Source organism: Phocoena sinus, chromosome 20, assembly GCF_008692025.1.
Source record: "Phocoena sinus isolate mPhoSin1 chromosome 20, mPhoSin1.pri, whole genome shotgun sequence".
NCBI lineage: Eukaryota > Metazoa > Chordata > Mammalia > Artiodactyla > Phocoenidae > Phocoena > Phocoena sinus.
Window position 1 is genome coordinate 13,060,539 of NC_045782.1, and position 25,428 is coordinate 13,085,966.

The 25,428-nt window shown below is 57.5% G+C and overlaps 2 protein-coding genes across 5 annotated transcripts; both read right to left on the minus strand.

Annotated features, from left to right (window-relative positions):
* Positions 1 to 5,785: 5,785 nt before the first annotated feature.
* On the minus strand, positions 5,786 to 12,942 carry SERPINF2 (serpin family F member 2). Of its 3 annotated transcripts, none has more exons than XM_032616011.1 (10): positions 12,853 to 12,942; positions 11,628 to 11,703; positions 11,446 to 11,484; positions 11,263 to 11,325; positions 10,776 to 10,977; positions 10,176 to 10,319; positions 9,826 to 10,029; positions 9,242 to 9,384; positions 7,541 to 7,745; positions 5,786 to 6,911 (listed from the first exon to the last, which is right to left on the minus strand). In XM_032616011.1, the coding sequence occupies exons 2-10, from the start codon at positions 11,697 to 11,699 to the stop codon at positions 6,499 to 6,501; spliced, it is 1,485 nt and encodes a 494-aa protein (XP_032471902.1). In that variant the 5' UTR covers positions 11,700 to 11,703; positions 12,853 to 12,942; the 3' UTR covers positions 5,786 to 6,498. The 3 variants fall into 3 exon arrangements, with proteins under 3 accessions (XP_032471902.1, XP_032471901.1, XP_032471903.1); XM_032616010.1 differs by having other exon boundaries at positions 11,628 to 11,789; XM_032616012.1 differs by lacking the exons at positions 11,446 to 11,484; positions 11,628 to 11,703; positions 12,853 to 12,942 and having other exon boundaries at positions 11,253 to 11,331.
* An 884-nt stretch (positions 12,943 to 13,826) lies between these two features.
* Positions 13,827 to 24,979, minus strand: WDR81 (WD repeat domain 81). 2 transcript variants are annotated; one of them, XM_032616013.1, is made up of 10 exons: positions 20,980 to 24,972; positions 20,128 to 20,235; positions 19,695 to 19,885; positions 19,388 to 19,578; positions 18,974 to 19,139; positions 18,729 to 18,894; positions 17,354 to 18,043; positions 16,585 to 16,730; positions 16,117 to 16,296; positions 13,827 to 15,061 (listed from the first exon to the last, which is right to left on the minus strand). In XM_032616013.1, the coding sequence occupies exons 1-10, from the start codon at positions 24,656 to 24,658 to the stop codon at positions 14,741 to 14,743; spliced, it is 5,838 nt and encodes a 1,945-aa protein (XP_032471904.1). In that variant the 5' UTR covers positions 24,659 to 24,972; the 3' UTR covers positions 13,827 to 14,740. The 2 variants fall into 2 exon arrangements, 1 of the variants encoding a protein (XP_032471904.1); XR_004347398.1 differs by lacking the exon at positions 13,827 to 15,061 and having other exon boundaries at positions 16,155 to 16,296; positions 17,340 to 18,043; positions 20,980 to 24,979.
* Between the last annotated feature and the right edge of the window lie 449 nt (positions 24,980 to 25,428).

Consider the following 25,428-nt stretch of genomic DNA (forward strand, 5'->3'; position numbering starts at 1 on the left):
TCGGAGTCTTAGCCACTGGACCACGAGGGAAGTCTCCAGAGTTCAATCCATTCAACCAAAAATTGACAGATGACTAAGACTCAGTGCCCACCCTTCAGAAGCTCACTGGCTAATAACAGAGGATGACGTGAGGACAGATCGTATAATTCGGCACATTCTGTGATAGCAGTCTCTACAGCCATGCCATCCAATATGATAGCCACTAACCACACGTGGCCATGGAGCAATTGAAATGTGGCCAGTCTGAGTTGTGATCTGCTGTAAGTATAAAGTACACACTAGATTTTGAACATTTAGTATGAAAAAGAATGTGAACTATCTCAGTAATGTTGACCCTGATTACATATATAAGGTTAAATAAATATACTGTTAAAATTAATTTCACCTATTTCTTTTTTAATGTGGCTGCTAGGAAATCTTAAATTACATATGCGGTTGGCATTGTATTTCTACTGGACAGCACTGCTCTATAGGGTATCATGGCAGCACAGCTGGAATATATGAATCTAAGCTGAGTCTTGAATAAGAATGAGGTAAGCATAGAAAGGTGGGAAGGCGTTACTGTCCTGTGGACAATTTAAAACTGGATCCCTGTCTCACACCATGCACACAGATTAACTGTAGGTGCATTAGAGGTTTAAATGTTTCTGAAAAACAATTTCTGTTTTTGCAGAACCTTTTTTTTAACATTTATATTTAAAAATTTTTTTTATTGGAGTATAGTTGATTTACAATGTTGTGTTAGTTTCTGCTGTACATCAAAGTAAATCAGTTATACATATACATACACCCACTCTTTTTTAAATTCTTTCCCCATATAGGTCATTACAGAGTACTGAGTAGAGTTCCCTGTGCTATACAGTAGGTCCTTATTTGTTATCTATTTTATATATGGTAGTGTGTATATGTCAATCCCAATCTCCCAATTTATCCCTCGCCCCCTTTCCCCCCTGGTAACCGTAAGATTGTTTTCTACATCTGTAACTCTATTTCTGTTTTGTAAATAAGTTCGTTTGTACCAGTTTTTAGATTCCACATATAAGTGATATCATATGATATTTGTCTTTGTCTGACTTACTTCACTCAGTATGACAATCTCTAGGTCCATCCATGTTGCTGCAAATGGCATTATTTCGTTCTTTTTTATGGCTGAGTAATAGTCCATTGCATATATGTACCACATCTTCTTTATCCATTCTTCTGTCGATAGACATTTAGGTTGGTTCCATGTCCTGGCTATTGTAAATAGTGCTGCAATGAATATTGGAAAAATAATTATTCTATATATAATAATTATTATTATAATTCTGTTCGAATTATGATTTTCTCTGGATATATGCCCAGGAGTGGGGTTGCTGGCTCTATTTTTAGTTTTTTAAGGAACCTCCATACTGTTCTCCATAGTAGCTGTACCAGTTTACATTCCCACCAACAGTGCAGGAGGGGTCCCTGCAGAACCTTTTTAATGACTTTTTATTTAAATTATTCACTTATTTTTGAATAGGTATTTCTTAAATATGGTTCAAAACTCAAAAGCAACTGAAGATATACAGTGAATGACTCCTTTTCACTCTGATCCCCAGTCACCTGATTCCACTCCCTGGAGACGGCTGATGTTAATCTCTTTCATTTGTATCCTTTCAGAGCTCATTTGAATGGCTTAAACAACAAATGCAAACACAGGTACACAACAGGAAAAAATGTAAATATTTTAGAAAAATGTATAGATGGATTTATCTGTGATCTCTCAGTAGGAAAGTTTTTTTAGACAAGACACCAAAAACACAAATTATAAAAGATTGATAAATTTGGCACTAAAATCAAAAACTTGTTTTCATGAACAGATACCATAAAACAAAATGAAAAGACAAGCCTCACACTAAGAGAAAATATTTGTAACACAGATAACTGACCAAAAAAAGATTACTAACTATAATATAGAAAAACTACAAATCAATTTTTTAAAAAAAAAGAAAGAAGAAAACAATGCAACAGAAAAAGAGGCCCAGGTCATTCACAGATGAAGACTCCTGAGTGGCCAATAAACTTATGAAAAGATGTTTTTCACCCGTAATCAGGGGAATGCAGATTAAATACTTTGATACGTGTATTTCACACTCATCAGATGGACGAAATTGAAACATCTGACAATACCAAGTATTGGTGAGCATGTGGACGGCCAGGATCCCTTAGGCCCTCCTTATGAGAGCCTAAATTGATGCAACCCCTTTGAAGAACAGTCTGGCAACAAATGGCAAGGTTGTACATAACCTTATGTGGCAGCCCTAGCAGTGAAAGATGGAAAACCCAAACCCACAACTCAGCAATTCCACTCCTAAACATGTGAGCTGAAAAGACTCTGCACACGTGCACAAGGATGTAGCAAGAATGTTACAGCAGCACTGTGTAGTGGCAAAAAAAAAAAGAAAGCTCCTTCAATGTCCAGCAACGGGAGATTAGATAAGGGGTGAAAAAAAAAAAAAAGCCTACAGCTATGAGAAATACTAAAGGGAAGCCACTTAACACAGATTCATCTCACAATATAGAGTGATGCCAAGTTGCAGGATGATACATTTGTGGAAGGTTTAAAAACACACAGAATGATACTATTAATATATACCACTCAGGGATTAAAACTCATGTGGTGAAAGTAAAAGAAATGCATGAAAATAATAAAAAAACAAATTCAGGATGATGGTTTTGGGGGCAGGGGAAGGATTGACGAAGGGAATGTAGGACTATCTGTATATTGAGAATATTTTTTAAGCTGGACAGCGGCCCTATACGATTTATTATACCATTTTGTATGTCCTAATTATTTATAATAACTTAAAAAGAAAGAAGATTTCTCTTTCTTCCGAGTAGCGTGAAAGCAGTGTGTCCCACGCCTGCCAAAGGAGAGGGTCTGCACTGGTGCTTTTCAAGAACTAGGCTCCTGCAGGTAGCCCCTCTCCTGCCTAATCAATGTAATCCTTCTCTGAAGGACCATTCCACAGCCTTTAAACAGCATCTGCTACTCCCTTCTTTAAAGACTCTTCCTTTATGGCCGCATCCCCTAAAGCTACCGTCCATTTCTCCATCCTCCATCCCAGACATGAGGGGAAGAGCTATTTACTCTTAGCGCCTTTCCTTCCTCACTCTCCAACTTGCTTCTGTGCCCAGTTCTCCTTTGAAATTGCTGTCGCCAAGTTCACGGGTGACGTCTGCGTTGACCACCAAATGGGCATCCCTGCCCTCGCCAGCAGACGGCAAACCGTCCCTCCTTGAAACCCTGACTCTCCATACCCTCTCATTTTTCTCACACCTCAAAAGCCCCATCTTTTCCATCTTCCTTGCTGGCTTGATTCTGGGACACCTTTTTTCTGTCTCCATCTACATCTCCTCTTAGGTGATTTCTGCCAGTTCCATAACATTCATTGCATCTGTGAGCTCCCAAATATACACTTCCAGCCCAATTTGACATAGCCACATGGATGCCCAGCATGTAAGAGGAACATACAATTCATCATCCAAACACTTCTAAGCACAAAAGCGGGTGCTGTGAATTAAGCTGGAACCACAGACATAACTCGAACCATCCCAGGGAAGACTGGGACATATGGTCACCCTATATTAGTGTGGCATTTCAGTCATGTTCAAAATGGAAATCTCCAATCAAAAAATCTGCCATCCTAAAATCTCCAGTCCTAAAATCTGTCCCTCACTCTGATTCCCATCTCAGTAAAACCCGTTTTTCTCAACACAAAAATCCAGGGATTTGAATGATAAGCCCCACCATCCTTAACTCTTTCCTCTCCCTCATCTGCCATACAGTCTATGCACAAATTCTATAACATCTACCTGCAAAATATACCTGAAGTCTGACCACTTTCCTGCATTTCCAGAGCCGGCAGCCTGGGCCAAGCCACCCATGTCTCTTGCCTGCTAACCAGCCTCCCTCCTCCTGCATTTGTGCCTCTAAGTCTGTTCTCCTCACAGAAGCCAAATGAGCCTTCCAGAGCTTACCTCAGACCATGGTGCCCCTCAGTTAAAGCCTTCCACAGGGACTTCCCTGGTGGCACAGTGGTTAAGACTTCATGCTCCCAATGCAGGGGGCCAGGGTTCGATCCCTGGTCAGGGAACTAGATCCCACATGCATGCCGCAACTAAGAGTTCACCTGCTGCAACTAAGGAGCCCGCCTGCCACGACTAAGACCCCGTGCAACTAAACAAATAAATTAAAAAAACAAAAAAAGCCTTCCACAGTGAATGAATAATTTCCATCCCCAACGACACGGATGAATCTCACGAACAGGAGGTTGAATGAAAGAAGCCAGGCACAAGGGAGGACAGACTGCACGATTCCTTTACATAAAGTTCAAAACCAGAAAAAACTAGTCTGTTATCAGAACCCAGGAGAGTGAGTACTGTTTGTTGATCTGAGTACTGGTTTCACAGGGGTACTTGGTTCGTGAAACAAATTCATTATGCTTAGGTACATTTATGACTTGTGTACTTGGCATATTATACTTCAACCCCAAATTTTAACTTGTTTATTGTCTAGACCACTCTACCACCAGATTTAGGCTCTGGGGGGTAGAGGTCTTGTTGGCTTTTTCATTGCTGCAGCCCCAGAACCTGGGGAGCTGCTGGGCACACAGAAAGCACTTGACTAGTATTTACAGGGCGGAGGATGCAGTTAAGGCAGCCAGACCGGCAGCACGGAGAACCCGGGAGGCGACAGCAGTGACCCTCGGGAGTGATGACTAGATCCAAACCGTGGCTAGAGCCCAAATGGAGAGGAAGAGAGAGCTGAGAAAAACTCAGGAGGTAAAATTAAGCTGGGGGGCTTGCTGATTTAACTTTCCAGTTATCTCTTACCTCTCCTAAGATAACAACAACAGTCTTTACAGTGGCCCTACATCCCTCAGTGGTCTGCCCCCAGTTCCTCTCTGATTCCTTCCTACATCTCCCCCCTCACCCCCTCCACTCCAGCCCCACGGATCTCCTGATCATCCTGAACCTTTTGAGCAGCTCCCACTCCTCTGCCCAGATCACTCTTCCCCAGGATGTCCCCATAGTACCCACCCTTGCCGCCTCCTAGTCTCTGCTCCAAAAGTCACCTCCTCAGGGAGGCCTTCCTTGCTTTACTTCTCACCAGAGCTCTCACCACCCTCTGACATGCCATGTATTTCACTGTTGATTTACTTCCCATCTCCACACACTGCTGGTTTGTAAGAAGCGAGATCCCATCCTAGGGACTTGCTCTTAACCACTGCACTACAGGGCCGCAGGTGGCTGCTGCCACATGGACACCCTGCACTCACAGACAAGGGCTGCCCCCAGCTCTGTGCCAAGGTGCCCCCAATTGCTTCCCCCAAATCCTCAGGCGCTGACAGCCTCCATCTGGAGCCGGTGCTCCCGGCAGCCTGCCCGCCCCCGTCTGGCGGGCGCCAGCTCCAGGCAGAAGGGCTGGCATGTAATTAGAAACTCCTCCAGCTCCCTAATTGCCAGTTCTTCTCCCAAACCAGGAGGCTGGTGCTATTCTGAGTCGCCTTTATTGCCGGATGCCTGAGGTCCGTAGAGAGGAACAGGCTGAGAGCAGAGCCAGGCTGGCAAGGGGGTGGCCCTGGGCAGGGCTGGTGAAGTCAGAGGGACGGCACGGTGGAGAAGGGCTGGCGAGTGACCAGAGGCCAAACGTGGCACAGAGAGGGCTGCTGCTCCTGGGGGCCCAGCCCGTGGCCTCCTCCCGCCTTCCTCCAGCCCCCCTGCTCCCACCCACGCCCCAAACAGTGACATCACAGCAGACAGGCCCATTCATTCTTTATTCAGGTGGCATAAAAATCACTACAAAAACTTTACAAAAGAGCCTTCGGGAGCTAACGCCCCCCACCCCTCAGCCACTGAGACACCAGGCAGGGGGGACAGAGGGGAGAGGGAAAAAGGGGAGTCCCGGCAGTGTTGGTACCTCCGAGGACCAGCGGGGAGACTGAGGCCACGGGGTGGTCTGGAGGCTGCTGGGCCTTGGGCAGCTCAGGGCAGAAGCAGTTGCACGGGGCGCTCGACCTCCACCCACATGTTTAACCCCACAACATTGCGCGGCACCCCCGGGCCACCCCATCTCCCCAGCCAGGTGTCCACTCCTCCCCGGCCCTCCCTCTCTGGTAAACAGGCGTGGAGGCGACCCAGCCAACTTAGGGAATAACCTACCTACCTTCCTGACAAAAATGAATCCACAGCTGCCCTTCCGCCCAAGCCCCAGACGAAGACACCCTCTGAACCCCTTTGGAAGAAATGACGTGGGATCAAGGCCCATGGTTCCCCGATGCCTGCCCTCCTCCCAGCGGCGCCCCTCCCCAAACTCCCCAAGAGGAGAAGAGAGACTGGCTCCCCTCCTCCCCTCTGCCAGACTGCGCCCCAGGCCCCCCGCCCGCAATCCCACAAAGCTGTTTGGAAAGAGTCACATGAGTTGAGAGGCTGGTCCAAGCAGGGACTCGGGCTGCTGGCGGCCACAGCCCCTCACTTGGGGCTGCTAGGTTGGGGGTAATCCTCCTCCGAGGGGGGCGCAAGTTTTAAGTCAGGGCCGAACGGCTTGTCTCCGCGGGGGAAGCCTTTCTGGTGCTGGAAAAGGTCCCTGTTGTCCGGGGAGTCCTGCTGCTCCTTGAGCTCCGGCTGCGCGCCAGGATTGGGGTTCCTCACGCTGCCCACAAAGAGGGGCAGGCTCATGCTGTCCTCGAGGATGAAGAAGAGGAAGGGGCGGTTCACGCTGAAGGAGGAGAGGGACATGCGGGACATGGCCGTACTGGTTGTCGCGGCCGCCTCCACGCCGGCCTCTCTGAGCTCCAGCGTGGACTGGTGCTGCACGCTGGACACCACCAGGCTCTGGTCTGAGATCCCGCGCAGGTCCGGGGCCTGGAACAGTTCCTGCAGGCCTGCCCAGGCCAGGAGATGGCTGGTCAGAGCTGCCTTCTGCCCCACACGCTGCATGGACCTGCCTGGGAGGGTGTCTGGCATCCCGGCCAGGGAGCACCTTGAACCCACAGACTGCCGGTTAACTCCTATTTAACCTGCATGTACCAGCTTAAAGGTTCCTTCCTCCGGGAAGCCTTCCCTGAGCCCCTGCCCCGAAGTCCAGACAGATGCCTTTTCAATAGTCCCCTGGGTGGACTAGAGAGAAGCCCTCTGTCTTATCACTTAACGCTGAATTGTAAGTACCTGATTCCTCCTCTGCCGACCCCCGTGAGACTCAGCTTTTTGTACATGGTGGGTTCCTCGTGCCTCTTTCAGGAGAGCCAGCGAGGCTCACATGCCACCCCTGGCTCTCCACCCAGGATTCTCTGCAGTGCTCAGTCTCGAGCAGAGCAGGTCCTCATTCCCTTGCCCCACCCCCTGCCCAGGACAGAGAGTCCGAGGGTGCGTATCGAACCCTCTCACCTCCCTAAGCCCCAGAAAAGGCCAGGACGCAAGTCCAGCTCTGACTCAGGCCTGCCGGCTGGGGGGCTTCCTCCTTACCCACCCCGTCCAGCTGAGCCGGGAGCTGTCCCACGCCCGGCCTCCTTACCCAGCTGGCTGAGGATGGCCACCAGGTCCATCTGGTATTTCAGGTGCAGCTTGGGCAGCTGGACCGTGGTGGGCCTCTCCCGCAGCAAGGGCTGATGCAGCACGCCCCAGCTCAGGCTAGCCAGCACCTGGGACGCGTTCCACTCGAAACGGGTGGGCACGACGACCACGAAGCTCATGTTGTTCTTAAAGGGGAAATGAGCCACCTACAGACACGGCACGGAGACGGCGTGAGGACCAGAGAGCACCCAGGCCGACGTGGGGACTGGGCCCGCCCCGCGCAGGAGACACCCCATCCTTCACAGGCGTGCACGGGGTCTCCCTGAGCCTCCGCTTCCTAACCCGTGGAGTAACACTACCTGCACACACTACCGGCTGACGTGTGACGGAAAGAGAGAAGCTTTTAAAGCTTCTGGCCGAGCGTCTGCACGTAGGCGGCGCTCACTCAGCAACTGGTAGTTTTCTCTCTCCTCCTCTGCTACCAGCTAGCCCGTGACTCAGGGTGAGGAACCCCCTGTGTCCGCCTCTCACTTCCATGCGTACAGTGGACCAGGTTGCCCTAGCAGAGGAGCCGCTGCCAAGGGTCGTACCCTATCCACCCCTCTCTCCTCCAACCGTGACTTTGCCTGGCTGTGTATCTGTACCGTGATTTGGGGTAAGATTTCACGTGAACAGAGTTTCCGCAGCTAAAGAAGTGTGAAAAACACTGGGCTCCGTGGGCCCTGGTGGATGTCACTCCTCGGGCTCCAGGCAGAGCGCCCAGAGGGCAGGACCCCTGCGGCGGGAGGGGGAGTGCCAGTGTCTGGCTACCCGGGCCAGCCCGCAGAGGGCGGGCGAGACAAGAGGAAGACCAAGGAGGGCCAAGGATGGAGACGGAAGGGTGAAGGAAGTGTGGGCAGGACACAGCCTGGCGGGAAGGGGCAGCAGGAATAGAACTGGTGGGGAGGCGAACCAGACGGGCCACGTGTCGGGGGAACCGGAGAGAAGCTGGGACACTGCTCCAAGGGCCTGCCTCACCCACAGCCCCTCTCAGAAGCAGCCTTGTGAAACTAACCAACACTGCGGTCTCAGCCACAGCCGACTGGCCCGGGCATCAGCCGCTTGGGCCAAGGGGACCGTGTTTAGGTTGGAAGCGAGGGAGGCTGCACCTGAGATAGCTTGACACGGCACTCTCTCTAATCAGAATGTTCCATCAGGATGCTGACAAATCCATCCCAATCAAATCCTCCCTTCCAAGGAGCACCGTGTGAGAGCTCAGGTCGCATCTCCCAGGCTTCAGGGTGCTGAGGCCTTGTGCTGCCCCATGACCCATGGGTCCTTGTAATAAACCCCCATAACCGAAGATCACCTGGGACTCAACTCAGTGTCCCTTCCTCAAAGAAGGTTCCCTGACCCCTCTAGCTAAAATACCTTGCCCCCCACTATCTGGAATTATCCTGTTGATTTGTGTTTGCTCGCGCACTGTGTGTCTTCCCTCCCCAGAGCAGGGACCTGGTTTCCTTGTGCTCCACTAAACCCGCAGTGCCTGGAGCCTCAGTTTCCCTGGATGGGGGCACAGCGAGACCTTTCAGAGCCCCCTGCCCCAGCGACATGACTACAAGGAAGGTGGGGCACACCCCTGACCCCTGTGCCTGCTCCACAGGTGCCCGTTCCCTTCTCCACCTCCCAGCACCCAAGCCCAGGCTGGGGAGTCAAGGCTGACCTGGATCTCAGGCTGCTCCAGCAGAAACCAGCGCAGCGGGTATGTGCGGGCTTGCATCATGTCCACCGGCACCGTGAACTTCTCGTCCAGGTGGAAAGTGTCTCTCCGCGTGAGATTCGGGTCGAACTTCCTCCTCCAGAAGCCTGAATCCAGCAGAGGGCAGGGGCCATATAGACTGGGACCAAGGTAGATTCTACCCCACCAGTCTCTTCCCCATCCCACCCAGAACCCATTTAAGGGATGAAAGGTGGAGGCTGAGGTGCCAGGCGGTGCTGTGCCAGGTGATACCCAGGTAATCTGAGGTCTGTTCCCTGGAGCGATTGCAGAACCTGGGCTTTCGTTCTCCCCTGCCCTGCCATGTTCCCAGGAACCTCCCCTGGGTCGTTTAAGACTCGGTTTCCTCCTAGGGAACTCTCTCCACAACAGCCCCATCCAGTTCCTGGGCCTCCGTCCTGCCACACCATTACCTGTCTCCTACCCTCCTGGCCCAGGCCCGGGGAGGAAGAGGGACCCTCAGAAAAAAGCATGCCTACGGGGCAGGGGTAGGGTCTGCGGGCAGGGAGCCGAGAAGGGGAGGAGCGCACCCTGGAAGTGGATGGCATTGAGGAGAAGCAACACTGTGTCATCTGGCAGATCTGAGAGGAAATCCTCAATCTTCCCCTCTGTGGCCTCCTTCACCCATTGGTTGATGTTTGCCAGGTCATCCCTCTTCCTTCCCGTCAGGCTCATGGGCTTTGCACCAAAGAGCTGTTCTGATTGTTCCAAGAAGTCCTTTTTGATGGGAAATCCTGCACAGAAGGGCCCACAGGCTGTTGCCAGCACTTGGGCCCCACAACCACCTGTGCTCTGACTGGCTGCCTGAGCCCACACCCGTCACCCTCACCCCTGTCCACCCCAGGGCACAACCTAGAGAGTGTCTGCCACCAGCACCTACCTTTCTGCAGGTACATTCTGGCAGCCAATCGGAAAGCCCCAGGGCCCAGGTCCTGGCAGAGGCGGCTGAGCAGGTGGGGGAGGCAGGGCCCTGAGTCCACGTGCAGCACCTGCTGCAGCCTCTGTAGCGTTTGGTTCTGAGCACCTGGAGGGGACACAGCAGCTGTGGTCCTTCCCGCCCCCACTGCCCTCTCCCATCCCTCTTGAATACCTACAGGGAGCATGCCCACGAGACCGCACTTTCTCCTCCCCTATCCTGAACTGGTCTGAGGGACAGGACTCCCAAGTTTACTTTCATCTCTGTTGCTGCCAATCTGGGCAACCTCATCCTATGGCCTTCCCTCTCTGGGGAAGGTCCCACAGTGAGACCCTCCAGTCCAACGGAGACATTGTACCTATCATATTCTCGCACAAAAATCACCAGAAGCACATCCTGGGCCCAGTCCCTGGGATTCTCATGCACAGAGACTGGAGTCTGCATTTTTACCAAACATCCAAGTGACCCTGATGGAGGAAGCACCTGCTCGTAAACTCTGGGGTAGGTAATGAGTTCCTACTGGCCTCCCAGCTCTGCTGGTCTGGACAGGTGCTCCCATAGTACCTAGTGCCAGGTGAGACAGTGCCAGGGCCACACTCAGAGGCGACAGGATCAGGTTGGGCCTGGTGGAGCTTTGGGCCACCAGGGAGAAGAGGTCTCTGGTGAAGGCCATCATGGCCTGGGCCAGCCTGCGGGTCTGCTCCGGGTTTGGGGACCCCTCGCAGTCCCCTGGGGCCTTCTTTGGGGCAGTCTGGCCACCAGGCTCCTGCAGGGACAGATCAGGGGTCAGTGGGGTCAAGGGGTCAGCTCCAGGTTCTGTGTTGAAGATCTCCTTCAAAGCCCCTGTGCTGGGGACAGCAGGGCCTTGTCCCAGTCCAGACATGGGCAATGGCATTCAGGGGACTAGGTCCCTTCCTCTGGTCCCTCCCACCCCCTCCCTTCAGGCCTCAGCCTCACTGCCACCCTCAGGCCCCGCCCACTTCCTTGCCCCTGCCGATGGCCCTCCTCCCTCAGGCCCCGCCCACTCTTCCCCAGCCCCACCTGGTTGTACCTGGTTGCCCAACTTGAGGAGGGAAAGTGGGGGTAGCTTCTGCTGGGTCTGCCCGCTCATCAGCTGAAGAAAGGAGGAAGCAGATGGAGAGCAACCCTTCCCACAGGTCTCCCCACCCTGCACCAGCCACAGGTGAGGCCCCCTGGGGCCTTCCTCCCTGCCGTGCCTCTCTCTCCCCAGTACCTGCAGGCCCAAGGGCTCCATGGTGCTCACAGGAGAGAACTGTTGAGAAAGGAACGAGGAGAGGCGAGGGAACCCCTAAAGCCAAGACCTCCCTCGACCCTGCCCCCCTCCCCTTTCCCCGGGACCCCTGGCGTCTCCCGTAGCCGCCTCCCCGCCCCACCCAGACCGCGGCCCAGGCTCACCGCTGAGCAGGGGCTTTGCAGGCAGGACAAGCTGAGCACAAGGACAAGCTCAGGCAGCCAGAGCAGCGCCATGTTCCTGTGCGGGATGGGAAGCCTCCGTTCCTTCTTCGCGTCCACACCCGCCGTGGAATCCCACCCTCACGCTCACGGGCAGCCAAAGTCCTGAACCGTCACCAAGGAGGGGACAGCGACAGCGGCAGCACACACGCCCAAAGCACAGCCCTCTGAGCGGTGAACTGCTTGAACTCCCCCCTGAGTTGCTTTTTCCCCTTTGCGTTTTCTGATTGTTCACTTTTCATGCACTGAAAATGTTTTTGTTCATGGGGGGAGAATATTACCCAAACAAAAACATGTCCCCATTCTTCAAGGCCTGGTGTTGTGAGTCAGACCTGGGTTTGAATCCAGGCTGTGCCTCTCGGCAGAGGACGTAGGACCTCCCCCTTAACCCCTCTGGGCTTTGCCTCATCTTGTAAAATGGTGGCGAAAGTCCCTACCTCTACCCATGTGTATCGCGGAGACCAACCTAAGTCAGTCTTCGTGAGCCCTGACTACACGGCCTGGCACTCAGCAATGGCTGCTGTCAGTCTAGCCCAAGGGCCCTCTTGTGGGAGGCGCCTGCCCTGAAGCCTCCTCCGTACTGAGGCTTCCACCCCGGAGCTCCTATCCAACTGGCTGTCCATCGGCCCACCTTTTCTGGCTGGTCTGCTCTTGCCCACAAGGGTGGACGGGACTGTGGTCTCAGCAGGGGTGGTGGGCTGGGCCAGAGACTGGCCTTGTTGACCCAACAGCAGAGCCCAATGAATGACTCTGGCCAGAGCCACCTTTGGACTTACGGAAAACACAGGACCTGGCCCTCTCTCTGCCCCAGGCTGGCTCCGGGAAGCCAGGCTGGCGGGTGCGGATGGGCAGGTCTCGGTCCGGCCTCGGAGCAGGTCTCACACACACCCATCCCGCCCCCATCTCAAGCATCCTTCTATCACCCCTGGCCCCATCCCCATCCCACACAAGGACCCTTGGCCAGGGCCCTGATCTCCCACCTGGGCTTTTGAATCTTCCTGGCAAGAAAAGGCTTCCAGTCTTTCATTTCCCAGAGGGACTCCCCCCAGAACCTCCACCTTGGTTCCTCACCACCCCAGGAGGCGGAGAAGTGACAGGTCTCCTGAATAAACTCAGCCCAGACCCCCTCGGCAAGGTGGGCAGCTCCAGGCCAAGCCACCCATCTTACCTCGGCAGGCTCCTCGCTGCTGCACACGATGTCCCTCTGGCCCCACTTGGGTGCTCCCCACGCTCTGCCCGGGTTCCAGCCAGCCCGGCTGAGCCCTCCCCTGCCACCAGGACCTTTGCTCTCAGCCAACCCCTGTTCCAATTGCTTTCTCTTCTGGTAAACATTGACCTGCACATCCGGTTAAACATTGATATTAGGACCAAAAACCCCTTTCCCACCAAGGCATCTAATACTGGGACAGCTACCTGGAACCCCCGTAGATGTGGGTCCCACTTAAGCCCGGAGAAAGGAGGTTCAGGAGACGGTCGATGAGGCTGTCCTCAGCCGGAGGGCAGATCCAGGAAGGACAGGGGGCTTCCAGTGACCCCGTGAAGTGAGAGGTTATCCCTGTCTTAGGCACAGAGAAGCTGTGTGACCTGCCCAAGGACACAGAGCTGGGCTCAGAGTTACATCCAGCTTCCTAGTTCCAATGTCCTTTCCTCCCCCCCATAACTGCCTCCCCCTCCCAAGAGGAGGGAAGCGGAAGCTGCAAGAGACGACGCAGGAACCCAGGATAGGATGCCCATCCTCAGCCCTCACATGCCCAGGCTCCTGGTTGGATGCCTCCAGCCTGGATCCAGACGGCAGGGGTGGGGAGAGGAAAGATGCGGAGGGACACAGCCTCTCACAGCACCCTACTTCATTGGGAGCAATACCTCCTTACCCTCCTCAAGGGTGAGGGTTCTGGAAACTGGCCTGGGGCTGCACGAACCAGAAGCCCTGTACCCGGTACCGCCTGAAGAACAGTCATCGGGCTGCCTCCGCACCTCCTCACCCTCTCCTCGCTGTCCCGGAAGCTGCAGGGTCTCAATTTTTCCCCACCCTGGCACCGTCGTCAGGAAAAGCCTCACTCAGGGACCTCCCTGGTGGTCCAGGGGTTGGGGCTCCGCGCTTCCACTGCACGGCCGAAAAAAAAGAGAAGCCTCACTCGGTTCCACGGCTCTTCCAAAGAATTTATTCATCATATTTACATCTATTGCAAATAGTGAGAAAGCAGCAGAGGCCCAGCCTCAGACCTCATCTCTGCTCCAGAACGTGAGGACCCGGGGATGCCTGGGTCTTCCTGTCCCCTGGGAGAGGGAGACCTGAGATGCAGAGATGACCCTTCTTGCCCCTTCTTTCAGGGTCTTGGACCTGCTCCCCCAGGGACTCTGGACCCAGGGGCTGTCTCATCAACTCAAGGCACAAACACTGTGGTGACAGGTGGGCAGGCAAGGCATGGGGTCGCTCCTGGCAGGCACCACCGGGCCCAGTCCGTCTTCTCTCCTTTGGTCCTGTCCTCTTTCTTCCCCTACTGGTCCCACACTGGGCAGGGCCTGGCTGGGAGGACACTTAAACCACTGCCCAAGGCCCCTAACTCCTGGACCATGGCCAGCCCTTAGAGGCTGGAGTCCAAGCGCCATCAGTGTCCTGGACTGTGGTGGCGCCCCGGTCCTTGCAGGACAGGGGCAGAGAGAGCCCAGCAAGGGGTGCTGTGGCTGGAGACTTGCTAGGCAGGGAGAGTCTCCCTTCCCCTTCCCAGAGCTTCCTGTCCCCATGTGGATGCAGAGGGTGGAGCTGGGGAGAAGAGAGGGCAGCAAGGCTTTCCCCAGGCTCTCGCTCTTGCTTCCTGCTGGCTCGGTGGAGCAGCATCGCCCCAAGCCATGAACGAGATCCCTTCTGGCAGCCTCAGTGGCTCTGGGGGTTCAGGAGCCCAGACCTCCATGCCACCTTAGCTGGCAGGCCATGTGGGTACCCAGAGCATGGGGCCTGAGGCTTGCCAGGAGGGATGCTGCTGGGGAAACGAAGGTGAGGGATGGACTCCCGGAGGACGTGTGCCCACCTCCGCCTGGCCAGCTCTTGCCTCGGACTATGCCAGGAGGCGGATGACCCCGTTGTCTGAGCCCAGCAGGAGGTGGCGTTTGGTGGGCAGCAAGGCCAGGCTGGTGAGCGTGCCACGGAAGTTCTCGGAGCTGAGCTTGGTGGTGGCCTGGGAAGGCGGCTCAAGCAGGGAGCAGACGCCAATCTTGTTGGCCACGGTGCCAGTTACCACCTCGCTGCCGTACAAGTCGAAGGTGTGGATAGGGTCGGAGGTTGACTTGTAGTGATGCGTGGGCTTCTGCTCCAGCTCCTTCCAGACAGTCAAGGAGTGGTCAGAGGAGGAGCTGACCAGGACACTGCCCTCCACCGCCTGCCCGGGGAGAGCAGAGCCTCAGCAGGGCCCAGGGTCTTCCTGTTTCTTCCCACAGGATCTCCCAGGAGGACAGGGTGTCCTGAGCCGGGGACAGGCTGCCACCCTCCCACGTTGTATCAACGTTAGTTAACAGGAATATATTAAGTGTCATCAACCTAGCCATCATTATAATTTGGGCACTTCCTATGTCAAGCATTGTATTAGGCACATTACACGTCTTACCGTGGTTAATCTTCATAACAACTCTGTGAGGAAGGTGTTGTCATTGTTCCCATTTTACAGAGGAAAACACTAAGGCTCGGGAAAGTTAAGTAATCATACAAAGTCACAGAACCAATAAGTGGCAGAGCCAGGATTAACACCCAGGCTGACCCTAGAGACCTCCTGATGCTTTCTTGGGAAGTCAGAATTTAGAGGCACCCAGAACCCAGGATCCCCTGGGGGGCCCTGGAAGGAACCAGGGGCTGCCTGCCCCCAGCAGTGGCAGTGCACGTCCCCTGGTTGCCGCTTAGGATGGGGAGGGAGTCCCAGTTGCCCGGAAAAACCCTCCCACAAAGAGCCCTGTTCCTCCCCTCCTGCACCTCCCTGAACGGTTCCCTGAGGTCTGTGATTGCAGATGGGCTGGGGGTGGAGGTGGGGGCAGGATTCCCATGCCCGATCCGCCCCTGCCCGCACCGGGACAGCCCAGCTGGGGGCATGGACTCTGCTCAGTGGTCTGGGGGCAGTAAACAGCCTCCCAGCTGAGCTTTATTTAACCTGACTGGGTCATGGACAGGGCCCGACCCCTGATCCTCCAAGTAAGACAAATATGGACAAGGGTTACTCATTAGAACATCACCAGGAAGCAGCAGGGTCAGCTCGGCCCCCCGGTTCCACCCAGCGGCCAGCCTCCTGCCGAGGCCCCCACGGTGCAGCTGGCTCCTGACCCTCCCTGCCCACCAGTCCTCGGGCAGGTATGAGGGAGGTCAGCTGGAGCGTGTCCTGGGTGGGCTCTAAGCAGAGGCGACGGCTGGAGCAGTCAGCCAGGAGGGGAAGGGAACCCGGTCTGTCACCTTGATCTGCAGGATGTCCCCTTCATGGGCAGGCCAGCCACGCAGAACCAGGCCCGTTCGGGTGTCCAGGAGCACCATGAAGCCCGAGGAGAAGCCGGCCACCACACTCCGGCCGCTGGGGCTGACAGCCAGGGAGCGGACAAGCCCGGGGTTCAGCCCACTGCTCAGGCGGAACTCATGCTGTGGGCAGAGGAAGACAAGCTGAGGCGACACGGCCTGCTCCAACCCGCATCTCCCCGAGGTCCAGTTCATCCCCCAACCCACACAGCTGGAAGGCCTGAGCCTCGTCCCCCATCAAGGGGGGGCTCCCCAAATCCCAGAGCTAGGGCCCCGCCCCCCACCCCCCAGGGTTTGCTGCTGCAGATGATCTGTCACCAAAGAGAAACTCTGCCCTGGCCTCCTCTCCTCAGGGGTCTCTCCTCCCTGCCAGGCACCCAGGCCAGGGCTCAGGGAACAGGATGCCCTGACCTGCAGGCCAGGCTTCCGGCAGTCTACAAAGCGCAGGGTCGAGTCAGAGCTGGCCATGGTGATGCTGGTGTGGGGGGCGGGCATGACAGCCACAGCGGTCAGGGGCACCCGGCTGTCCGACGGCTCCACCATGCGAAGGGTCTTCCCTGGGAAGGAAAGGCACGGTGGATCTGGGTCCCGGCCACTGACGGAAGAGCCCCGACTCCTCCTATCCCCCCAACCCAGCCCGTACCTGCCTCCCACATCCCAGGAAACCTCAATAAACGCTGCGAAAGATGTTTCTTGACCCTCCCACCTTCCTACTTCCATGGCCAAGCCAGGGCCCTCTCTTCTCACAGCACCCTCGCCAAAAGCTACCTCCCCACCACCTACCTCAATGCTACTCCACCTCCTTAACCCCTGCTTTTTAACCTTATTTCTGCCTACAATGATGACAAAAAATATGTGAGCAACTGTTTACCAACCAGGTACTATGTGCTCCACGTTAAGCCAAACCCCTATGCCTTATCCTCAAGCAGCTGTTCTGATTCCCATTTTGCGGATAGGAAAACTGATACTTCCAGCAGCAGAGTGACTTGCTCAAGGTCACTCGGCAAGTAAGTTGGCAGAGCCGATTCAAACTTGGGTATGACGGATTCTGAGTCTTAGATGCTCCTCTCTGTGGCCTCACCGGGTCACCCTCAACCACATACCATTATACCCCAACCCACCACCCTTGGTGGAGTACAGGACAGTGGCAACAGAACAGGCCTCACCTGGGCCCGCTCACCTGTGAAGGGGTCCCAGACGTGCACAGCCCCGTCACAGCTCACCACACACTGCGGGGCCTCAAGCTGGCCCACAAAGAAGACACTCTTGCGGTGCTGGGCATAGACGAGGCGTGAGGCTGTCTCACCGGTGCCGTCCCCAGAGTTGTAGAGGGGCCAGAGGCGCACGGTGCGGTCCTTGCTGCCACTCAGGAAGAAGTCCTCGCTGCTCAGGGGCACCACACACTTGACGGCCCCTGAGTGGCCGGGGAAGCTCTGTAGGCGGATCTGGTGGAAGTGAAAGTGGGCATCCTGCTGGTTCACGCCGATCTCGTACTGCCAGTGCGCCAGCCAGTTCCCACTCAGGCCGTGCACGCTCCGTGGCAGCTTCCGCTTCAGCACGTTGTCCTCGCTCTGGCTGCCGAGGTCCCCGCCACCCACCCCGGAGATGGGGCCCAGCGGGCCGGGGCTCTCAGGCTGGGAGTCATCGGGGATCTGGATGCGGTTCCCAACCAGGACGCTCCCAAAGGTCCCCGAGTGGCCGTCGTCCTGGGGGCAGCCCCCACCCTGGGGGTCCCACTCAGGGCCGGTGCTGGGCGCGGTGGGCTCCACGCTGGCAGGGCTGCGATGGCTTGGGCTCATGCTCTCCAGATACAGCCCCGCCAGCTCCCCCACCAGCTCGTGGTTGGGGACGATCTTCCGGATGATGTCACCTGGATGGGAGCGGGAGAGGTCCTGAGATTAGGGGAGATGGCAAGTGACTGCCACCACCCACCCAAGGGCTTGGGAACCACAGAAGGCAGGGCAGGTACTGTCTGTGCAACTCTAAGCGAGTAACTCTTCATCTCTGAGCCTGTTTCCTCCCCAGGAAAACGTGGATTCCTTCCTTCAGTATGGACACGTGAGCATCTTCCACGTGTGCTGCGTGCCATGCTGGGCATCAGAAACAGAATGGTGAACAAGACAGGTCATGCTCCCCCTCCCACAGGCCAGATTTCAGTGGTGGGATGACAACATATCTGACCAGCACTGTTCATCCTATTCAGGGCGATGACACACATAGACGCTTGGCACAGGGCCCGGCCTATACGGGAAGTTACGTGAACAGTGGGCTGCTGATTCCTCTCAGACGGCTGCTAAGACGTCAGTCCGGCAGCCTGACTGCCCTGCCTGCCCCAGGCACAGGCCAGGCTGCTCCTGTACCTCCTTGCTGGCCAAAGCTCAATCCCTGTTTAGACGTCACCGGGACTCAGGGGCCTAAGGCCAAATCCCTTTGCTCTGACCCAGAGAACTGTGTTTAACACCCACTCCTGACTCTAGGGGCTGGGGGAGCATGGGGCCCTCCCAGGGGAAGAGCTGTAGCCACAGAGGCTGGGAGGGGACGTGATGGGCCAGTACCCAACAGGCAGGAGAAGGGCACGTAGATCGTATACGCCATCTCCAAGGTGAACACCTTCTGCAGCTCGTCCAGCAGGGTGGGGTCCACCAGCCGCAGCTGCCCATCAGAGAAGGCCACCTTTGGCAGCTGGCCCTCACTGCGGCCCACGGACTCCAGCTTCAGATCCTGGGGGCAGGAAGCCCGGGGAGTCAGCGGAGGCCCACGGCCCCTGGCCAGCCCACCCCAGCCAGGTAGGTCTGCCCACCTGGTGCCGAAGCTCGTGCAGCTGAGAGAAGATCTGAAAGAAGGTGGCCACGGGCTCGCTCAGGTGCTGCTGGACCATCTCCTGTCCGATGCGCAGGCAGATGAGGGCGATGAGGCTAATGGTTTTCATACACAGGACAGTCCGGGCCTGGGCTCCACTCGGGAACCTGGAAACAGAGCTTAGAAGCTCCAGCCCCCACTGCCCCTGCAGGGCTTTCCCAGATCTATCCAAAGCCGTAAGCGAAAGGAGCTCTAAGACCAACTGGTCCAGACCAGGTGAGGAAACGAAGGCACAGACAGGTGTGGCTTGCTCAGGGTCACCCGGCTGGGATGAAAACCAGCACTCCTGACGCCCCGCGCCCCAGGTCGCCCCCCCCGCCGGGCTGCTCCCCTGTGGGGTGGTGCAGGGCCCTACCCCGTGACGAGGGAAGTGAGGAAGCTGAGCACGGGCAGCAAGACCTCGTGGCTGATACGGGGCAGGATGTCCATAAGGGTGGTGTCTGAGAGGTACACGATGATCTTCTGGGTCAGAGTCACCGCTGCCAGCAGCCCCGCCTCCTTGCGGCTGTTCAGTCGACTGGGGCCTGAGGTACTACCCGGGGCCACCTAGGGCCACAGAGCCCCAGATGAGGGCCAGGTTGCCTCACAGACCGCCGGGAACCCAAAGAGGTCCTGGGTCGGCCCTCAGCCGCCCAGACCCCGGCTGCCAAACGGTGACTGACCAGGTAGCTGATGTAGGGCAGGTACTGGTAGGTGAGGACGGGCTCCCCGTACAGGTGGGCGACGTGGAGGAGGCAGCTGAGCACGGGCCCTGATACTATATCGCCCAGTACTGGTCTCTTCTGGTAGATGTTGCCCACACTCAGCTGGGGGCTCTCGCCACTGCTCACGGTGAACTGCTGTCGGGTGGGCCCTGCCAAGGAAGGGCCACAGCTAGTGGAGGGCAGGGGGGAGGTGGGCCTTCAGGGACCGCAGTGGCCACTCCTGCTCACTCTAGCTTGGGGTCTCCCTGTGCCTCACCCAAGGAAGGAAGGGGCTTACAGACTGGGACCCAGGACCGGGCCAGGAGGTGGTCCGAGGTGAAAGTGGGAAGGATCTGCTACAGGGGGCTGAACAGGGGCAAAGGGCTAGAGGAAGCCCCATCCCCAGCCTTACCCACATAACACGACGTCAGCAGGCGGAGCAGGTTCCGGGCCACGTGGCGAGAGGCCACGGTGGGGCCGAGCTTGGCGGACAGCCAGCGGACCATCTTGCAGGCCGTATCTGCAGGGCGGGGGCAGGCCCTGAGCTCATCAGATAACGGCGGCTCACTACTCCCCAACCCCACCCCACGGACCCCGCCTAGCTGACGCGGACTCCAGCTGTGCCCAGGAGCCCAGCCAGAGCCTGGCCACCCCACGCCACCACCCTCGCTTTAACAGCAGCAGAGCTGGCCTGTGGGAGTCTGGCTTTGGGGCTGCTCCAGGCACCTCTACTCGGGCATACCCTGCAGGAGGGTGACCCTTTCAGTGAATCTCCCCCAGCTCCGAAATGAGGCCCTGGCTACCATCCCCTCTGGCCTCTTCCCCTTCCACTTCTCTTCACTCTCTAAGCCTAACCACACTGGCCTTTCACAGATTCTTTAATGGAACCGTGACAGCCTCAGAGCCTCGCACAGGCTGTTCCCTCTGCCTGGAACGCTCTTCCCACCGCAGAGTCTGCCATTTTTGCTCAGCTACCTCCTCCTCATTGAACCCCAGCAGGCCCTACTTCCAAGGAAGCCTTCTTTGACTCCTGAAAATGAGATCTAAGCCCATGTTATATTCCCTCGTGGTAGCCAGCCATTGTTGCTTGTAGCACTAACAGAACTCGTGCTTACGGAAGACTGCCTACAGCTCGGACGTGAGCTCCAGCAGGGCAGGCCCATGGCTCTGCTGCGTGTGGATCTGCCCGACCACTGCCTGGCACAGGGCAGGGGCTCCACACGTGATGAGTGTTAGACCAACACCTCCAGGCCTGAGAACTCACCAAGAAGGATCTTCTGCTCTTTGCCCTCCGACTGCTCGGTCAGTGGTTCCTCTTCTTCCTCCCCGTCAGCCCCGCCGTCACCGGCCACGACCGTATCCATGGACAGCACCGTGTTGGACAGCGTGAGCTCAGACGCCTCGGGGACCTCATCCTGCTCCCCCTCCCCCTCCCCCTCGTCCAACACCACACAGCCTTCCTCCTCCTCCTCTTCCTCCTCGGAGCCCTCGCTTTGCTTCAAGTCCTGGCTGCTGTCACCCGACCTGAGGCTGCTCTTGTCCACCGGGGCGCCCCCCTCGTCTGCCACCCGCTCCTCGCCCAGGGATGTCTCGCTGCTGCTGCTCTTGTCACTCAGCCGGCCCAGGCTCACAGCCTCAGCCTCCTGGGCCTGAGGGGACTCGGCCACGTAGAGCCCGGCCTGGAAGTCCTCTGTCTCGGGGAGGTCGGCCTGGTCGTGGAAGCTGACGCCAGACGTGTAGTCCAGGAGCCCCAGGCCCGAGGAGGCAGCAGGCTCCCCATCCATCTGGATCTCCTCCCCAAAGGCACAGGAGCTAGGCCTGGCCCCCGGGAGCCCACTTTCCTCATCCTCTGCTGCCCCCGCCAGGCCCTTGCTTTCTTCCTGGGAGGCCTCCACACCCGCCAGCACCTGCAGGACGTGGGGCAGCAGGTGGACGAGAAAGGCCTGCAGGCCCAGCCGCACCATTAGCTGGGCCACAAAGCAGTCGGTGTACAGGTAGAAGCGCCCGTGTAGCCGGCAGGGGCTCTCGTAGGCACCAATGAGAGGCTTCAGTAGGTACCTGTTAGCATTTTTGGGGCCCAGTGCCTTGGCAACAGGTTCAAATAGGTACCAGGCCGTATACACGGCTGTGTGCTCCTCAGACATGAGTGACAGCACAAAAGGCAGCAAGATCTCCAGGCCCTCGGGGGTGATGTCACCCAGAACTGCACCCAGTTGCTGCCACAGAGCAAAGACCAGCTCCCGCCCCTGGGCCTCGTCCTCCACGCGCCTTGCCTGGTACAAGAGGATGAACTTGTGCAGCGCGGGGAAGTACGAAGGGAAGGGAACCACGGAGCTGAAGGGGCTGAGGAGCTGGGCCGGGCAGGGCGGGGGCAACCCCTGGGAGACGGGCCTGTACTCGAACAGCGGGTCCAGCCTGCCCCTCCCTGCAACCACGGGGCCTTGACGGCCACTGAGCTGCAGGAGCGTGTCCAGCACGGGCTGCAGAGACACAGGGACCTCCTTGGGATGGCGTGTGCAGAGCCCCCGAACAGCCTCGAAGCGTACCCACAAAGGCGCATCAGGCTGCAGTGTCCGGACCCTGGTGGCAAACACCATCTCAGCCAACAGGACACCCAGCGCCTGCATGTCCCGATGGAAGAGGTCCCGCAGCAGCACGGCTCGCTGGACCTGGGGTTGCTGAGGCACCTCCAAGCGGCCCCCCAGGCCTTTGGTCAAGAAGTTGCCCAGTTTCTCCACCTCTTCCAGAGCCTGCAGAGGACCGAAGCCCTCCGGAAGAAGAATCTTGCCCTCCTCACCTTCCCCGGGGTCTACCCCAGCAGCTTTGTTCCGGCGGCCTGGTCGAGAGGTTGAGGCCCCCGAGAAAGGCAGGAAGCCTGGAGGGGCGTGACCAGAAGAGGAGGAGGAGGAGGAGGGGCCCAGCTGGTCACCTGCCTTCCCAGTGAGGGAGATGGAGTCCAGAGCTTCTGTGGCCTGCTCCAAGTCATCCTCCCCCACCACGGGCATGTCCCTGGCCCAGGCAGCCTCACGGGGAGCGGCCTCCAAAACCGGCCTGCCCGTTCCATTCGTAAGCTGTGCTGGGAAGTCCTCCCGGCCTGTGCTCTCCTGGATGGTCTGGAACAACAGCCTGGGGATGAGTGGAGGCTCAGGGGCAAGAGCAGGGGCCCCGGCCAGGCGCCGGGGGTGCGGCTGGTCGAAGAGCTGCACCACGCCGTAGCTGGTCAGGTGCGTGTGGGCGTCCACCAGGTGCAGACACACATTCTTCTCCTTCACGGCCTCCTTGCCCTGGAGTTTGTAGCCAAAGGTGAGGTCAATCCAGTGGTGTAGGTCCTGGGACACCTCTCGGCTCTCCAGCAGCGCCCGGTGGGCAGCCACGAACTCCTGGCTGGAGCTGCACCAGGCCGGCACGTCCAGGTCAGGCATGTCAGGGTGGATGGAGCAGAAGATGGAGGGGTCGGTGTAGAACTCGGGGATGCACTCATCAGGTGTCCAGCTCTGCATACGCTCCATGCTTGCAGGATACTCGTGGGGCTCCCACTGCGCCCGCACGTGTCCACAGAGCACCGACCGGGGTGTGCGCCGAGCCTTGTATACATAGTATGTGATGTCAGAAAGCACGTCAGAGATGTGGTGAGGAACGTGCGGTGGCTCCCCGCCCCCCGCGCCACCTGCCACAAACGCCTGCCGCGTCATCTCATACGTGAAGTCCAGCTGTTTATCCCCCTTGTTGAGGCGGAACTTGGACTTGCGCAGGTCTCGGAAGCGCCCCCGGGGCGTGGTGAAGTCCACCACCCAGGGCAGCACTGGGTGGTAGTTGGGGTCCCCCTGCCGCCGACCTGCCAACCGATTCAGCTGCATGAGGTAGTGGAAGTTGCTGATGCGGCCGTGGACCCAGTCTAGCACGAGGTCCCTAAGTTCCTCCTGGCAGGTGGGACACCCAGGCCCCCCTCCTCCCTCCTCTCCAGGCTCAATGCCTGCCCCATTTCTTGCTACAGAGATCTCCTCATTCACATCCTCTCTGAGCTTCTCGTAAGCACTCAGGTCCAGCCGTAGCTCACTGCAGAGCTTCTCATCTACAGCGATGTGGTGCAAAGATAGGGCCCCACAGGCCAGTCCCTGGCGGTGACAGGCATCCATGGCCCTCAGCACGCGGAAGAGAATGAAGAGCACCTTGGCTTGGCTATTGGTCAGCTTGGCAGGGCTGAAGGTGACCACATCATGCAGGCAGAACTGCACACAGGGGTGTACCACATACAGCATCTCTGGTGACTCCAACAGAGCCTCAGCTCTCAGAAGACTGGGAGAGGCAGGGTTGCCCCGAGGAGGACAGGGGCCATCTCTGGCATGTGATGGGCACTGGGGAGCTTCGCCCACTGGCAGGAAGGGGCAACCATAGACCCTCTGTAGAGCTTGTCGTACTGAGTCCAGGGCAGGGACAGCTGCAGGGGCAGGACTGTGACTATAGGGCTGCCCGTAAGTGTGATACGCATGGCGCCACAAGTTGCGATAATTCTGGGCAGCCACATCCTGCATGAAGCGAGTGAGGGTCTCTGGGCTGCCGGACCCCTCCTCAAAAGGCAGGGAGCCCAGCGGGTAAGAGAGCCTCTGTTTCCGCAGCCCGTGGACCTCCACTCGCGTCCAACCGGGCGGCAGCCTCTGCACAGAGCGTTGCAGGAGAGTTCTGACTTCCGCTTCGCCCAGGCCTTCAGCGCGGGGACACGGTCCCGGGGGCAGCCGGCGCTCGCGGAGGTTGGCCAGCCAGCGCGCAGGCACTAGGGCCACCACGTGGGTGCCCCCCGGGGCTGGAGCCAGCTGCCGGGCATCGATGTTCAGGTCTCTCTCCACGCTCCGGAGCAGCTCCTCCATGTCGGGGCTCGGGGGCGGTGACCAGCCCTCGGCCTCGGTGGTAAGAGCGACTTCCCGCCCCCTGCTCCCCAGGGCCATCCCCTCCTGGCCGCCTGGGGGCGGCGCGGGGCTGAGCCCGGCCACGGCCCTCCTCGCCACAGTTTCCGGAGTGCCGAGCCGGGTGTGTGGGGATGGGAGAGGGACAGGGGCTGGGGCGGAGGAGGCGGGGGTGGGCCGGGGACAGAGGGGGCGCGGGGGCGCACTTACCCCTCAGCAAGGTCCTGCACTCCGGGAGCGGCAGGGCGGGGGATGCGGGGCGCCACCGCCGGGCTCCACCGTGACGGGTCAGCTGACGCTGCTCACGTGATCGCCCCGGCACGGAAACAACCGCACGTGGCTCGACTGGTCCGTGGGACCCCGCCTCCCGCCCGCGCCACCGACCGGCCGGCCTCGGCGCCCTCCCTCCCAGCGCTCTGCTGGGCCCGGTGGCGGCTTCGCTTCCTCGGGGTGAAAGGGGCAGGAGAGGGGGATACTGAGCGACCCACGGGATTTCCCCTCCCCTCCCTACTTCCTCCTTCATGTGCTGGGTCGCGGACCTAGGGAGGCTTTCCCTAGAGATGGCGGACTTTGAATGGCTGATCATCCCTGCCACCACCCCACCTCTCTCCGGTTTTACAGAGAAGAAACCTGAAGCCGAGATGGGACTTTTGACATAAGTCCCTTCACCGCCTCCATGCTGCCTACCAAAAAAAACAGCTTTTAGTTTTCCAGAATATTTCATCAGTAACATTCCATTTGGCCCTCACAACACTCAGTGTGGAAGGAGGGACGGTTACTATTTATATTTTACAGGTGAAAACCAAGAGCCT

Coding starts and splice junctions, on each gene's coding strand:
- SERPINF2 (XM_032616011.1), bottom strand. CDS start 11,699: ATGGCGCTGCTCTGGCTGCCTGAGCTTGTCCTTGTGCTCAGCTTGTCC. Junction 10,320..10,775: donor ACTGTCTCACCTGGCACTAG/GTACTATGGGAG, acceptor TGTCCCCTCCAG/GTGCTCAGAACCAAACGCTA. Junction 10,030..10,175: donor CAGAATGTACCTGCAGAAAG/GTAGGTGCTGGT, acceptor CCTTCTGTGCAG/GATTTCCCATCAAAAAGGAC.
- WDR81 (XM_032616013.1), bottom strand. CDS start 24,658: ATGGCCCTGGGGAGCAGGGGGCGGGAAGTCGCTCTTACCACCGAGGCC. Junction 18,895..18,973: donor TGCACGAGCTTCGGCACCAG/GTGGGCAGACCT, acceptor TCCTGCCCCCAG/GATCTGAAGCTGGAGTCCGT. Junction 16,731..17,353: donor CGTCTGGGACCCCTTCACAG/GTGAGCGGGCCC, acceptor TTTCCTTCCCAG/GGAAGACCCTTCGCATGGTG.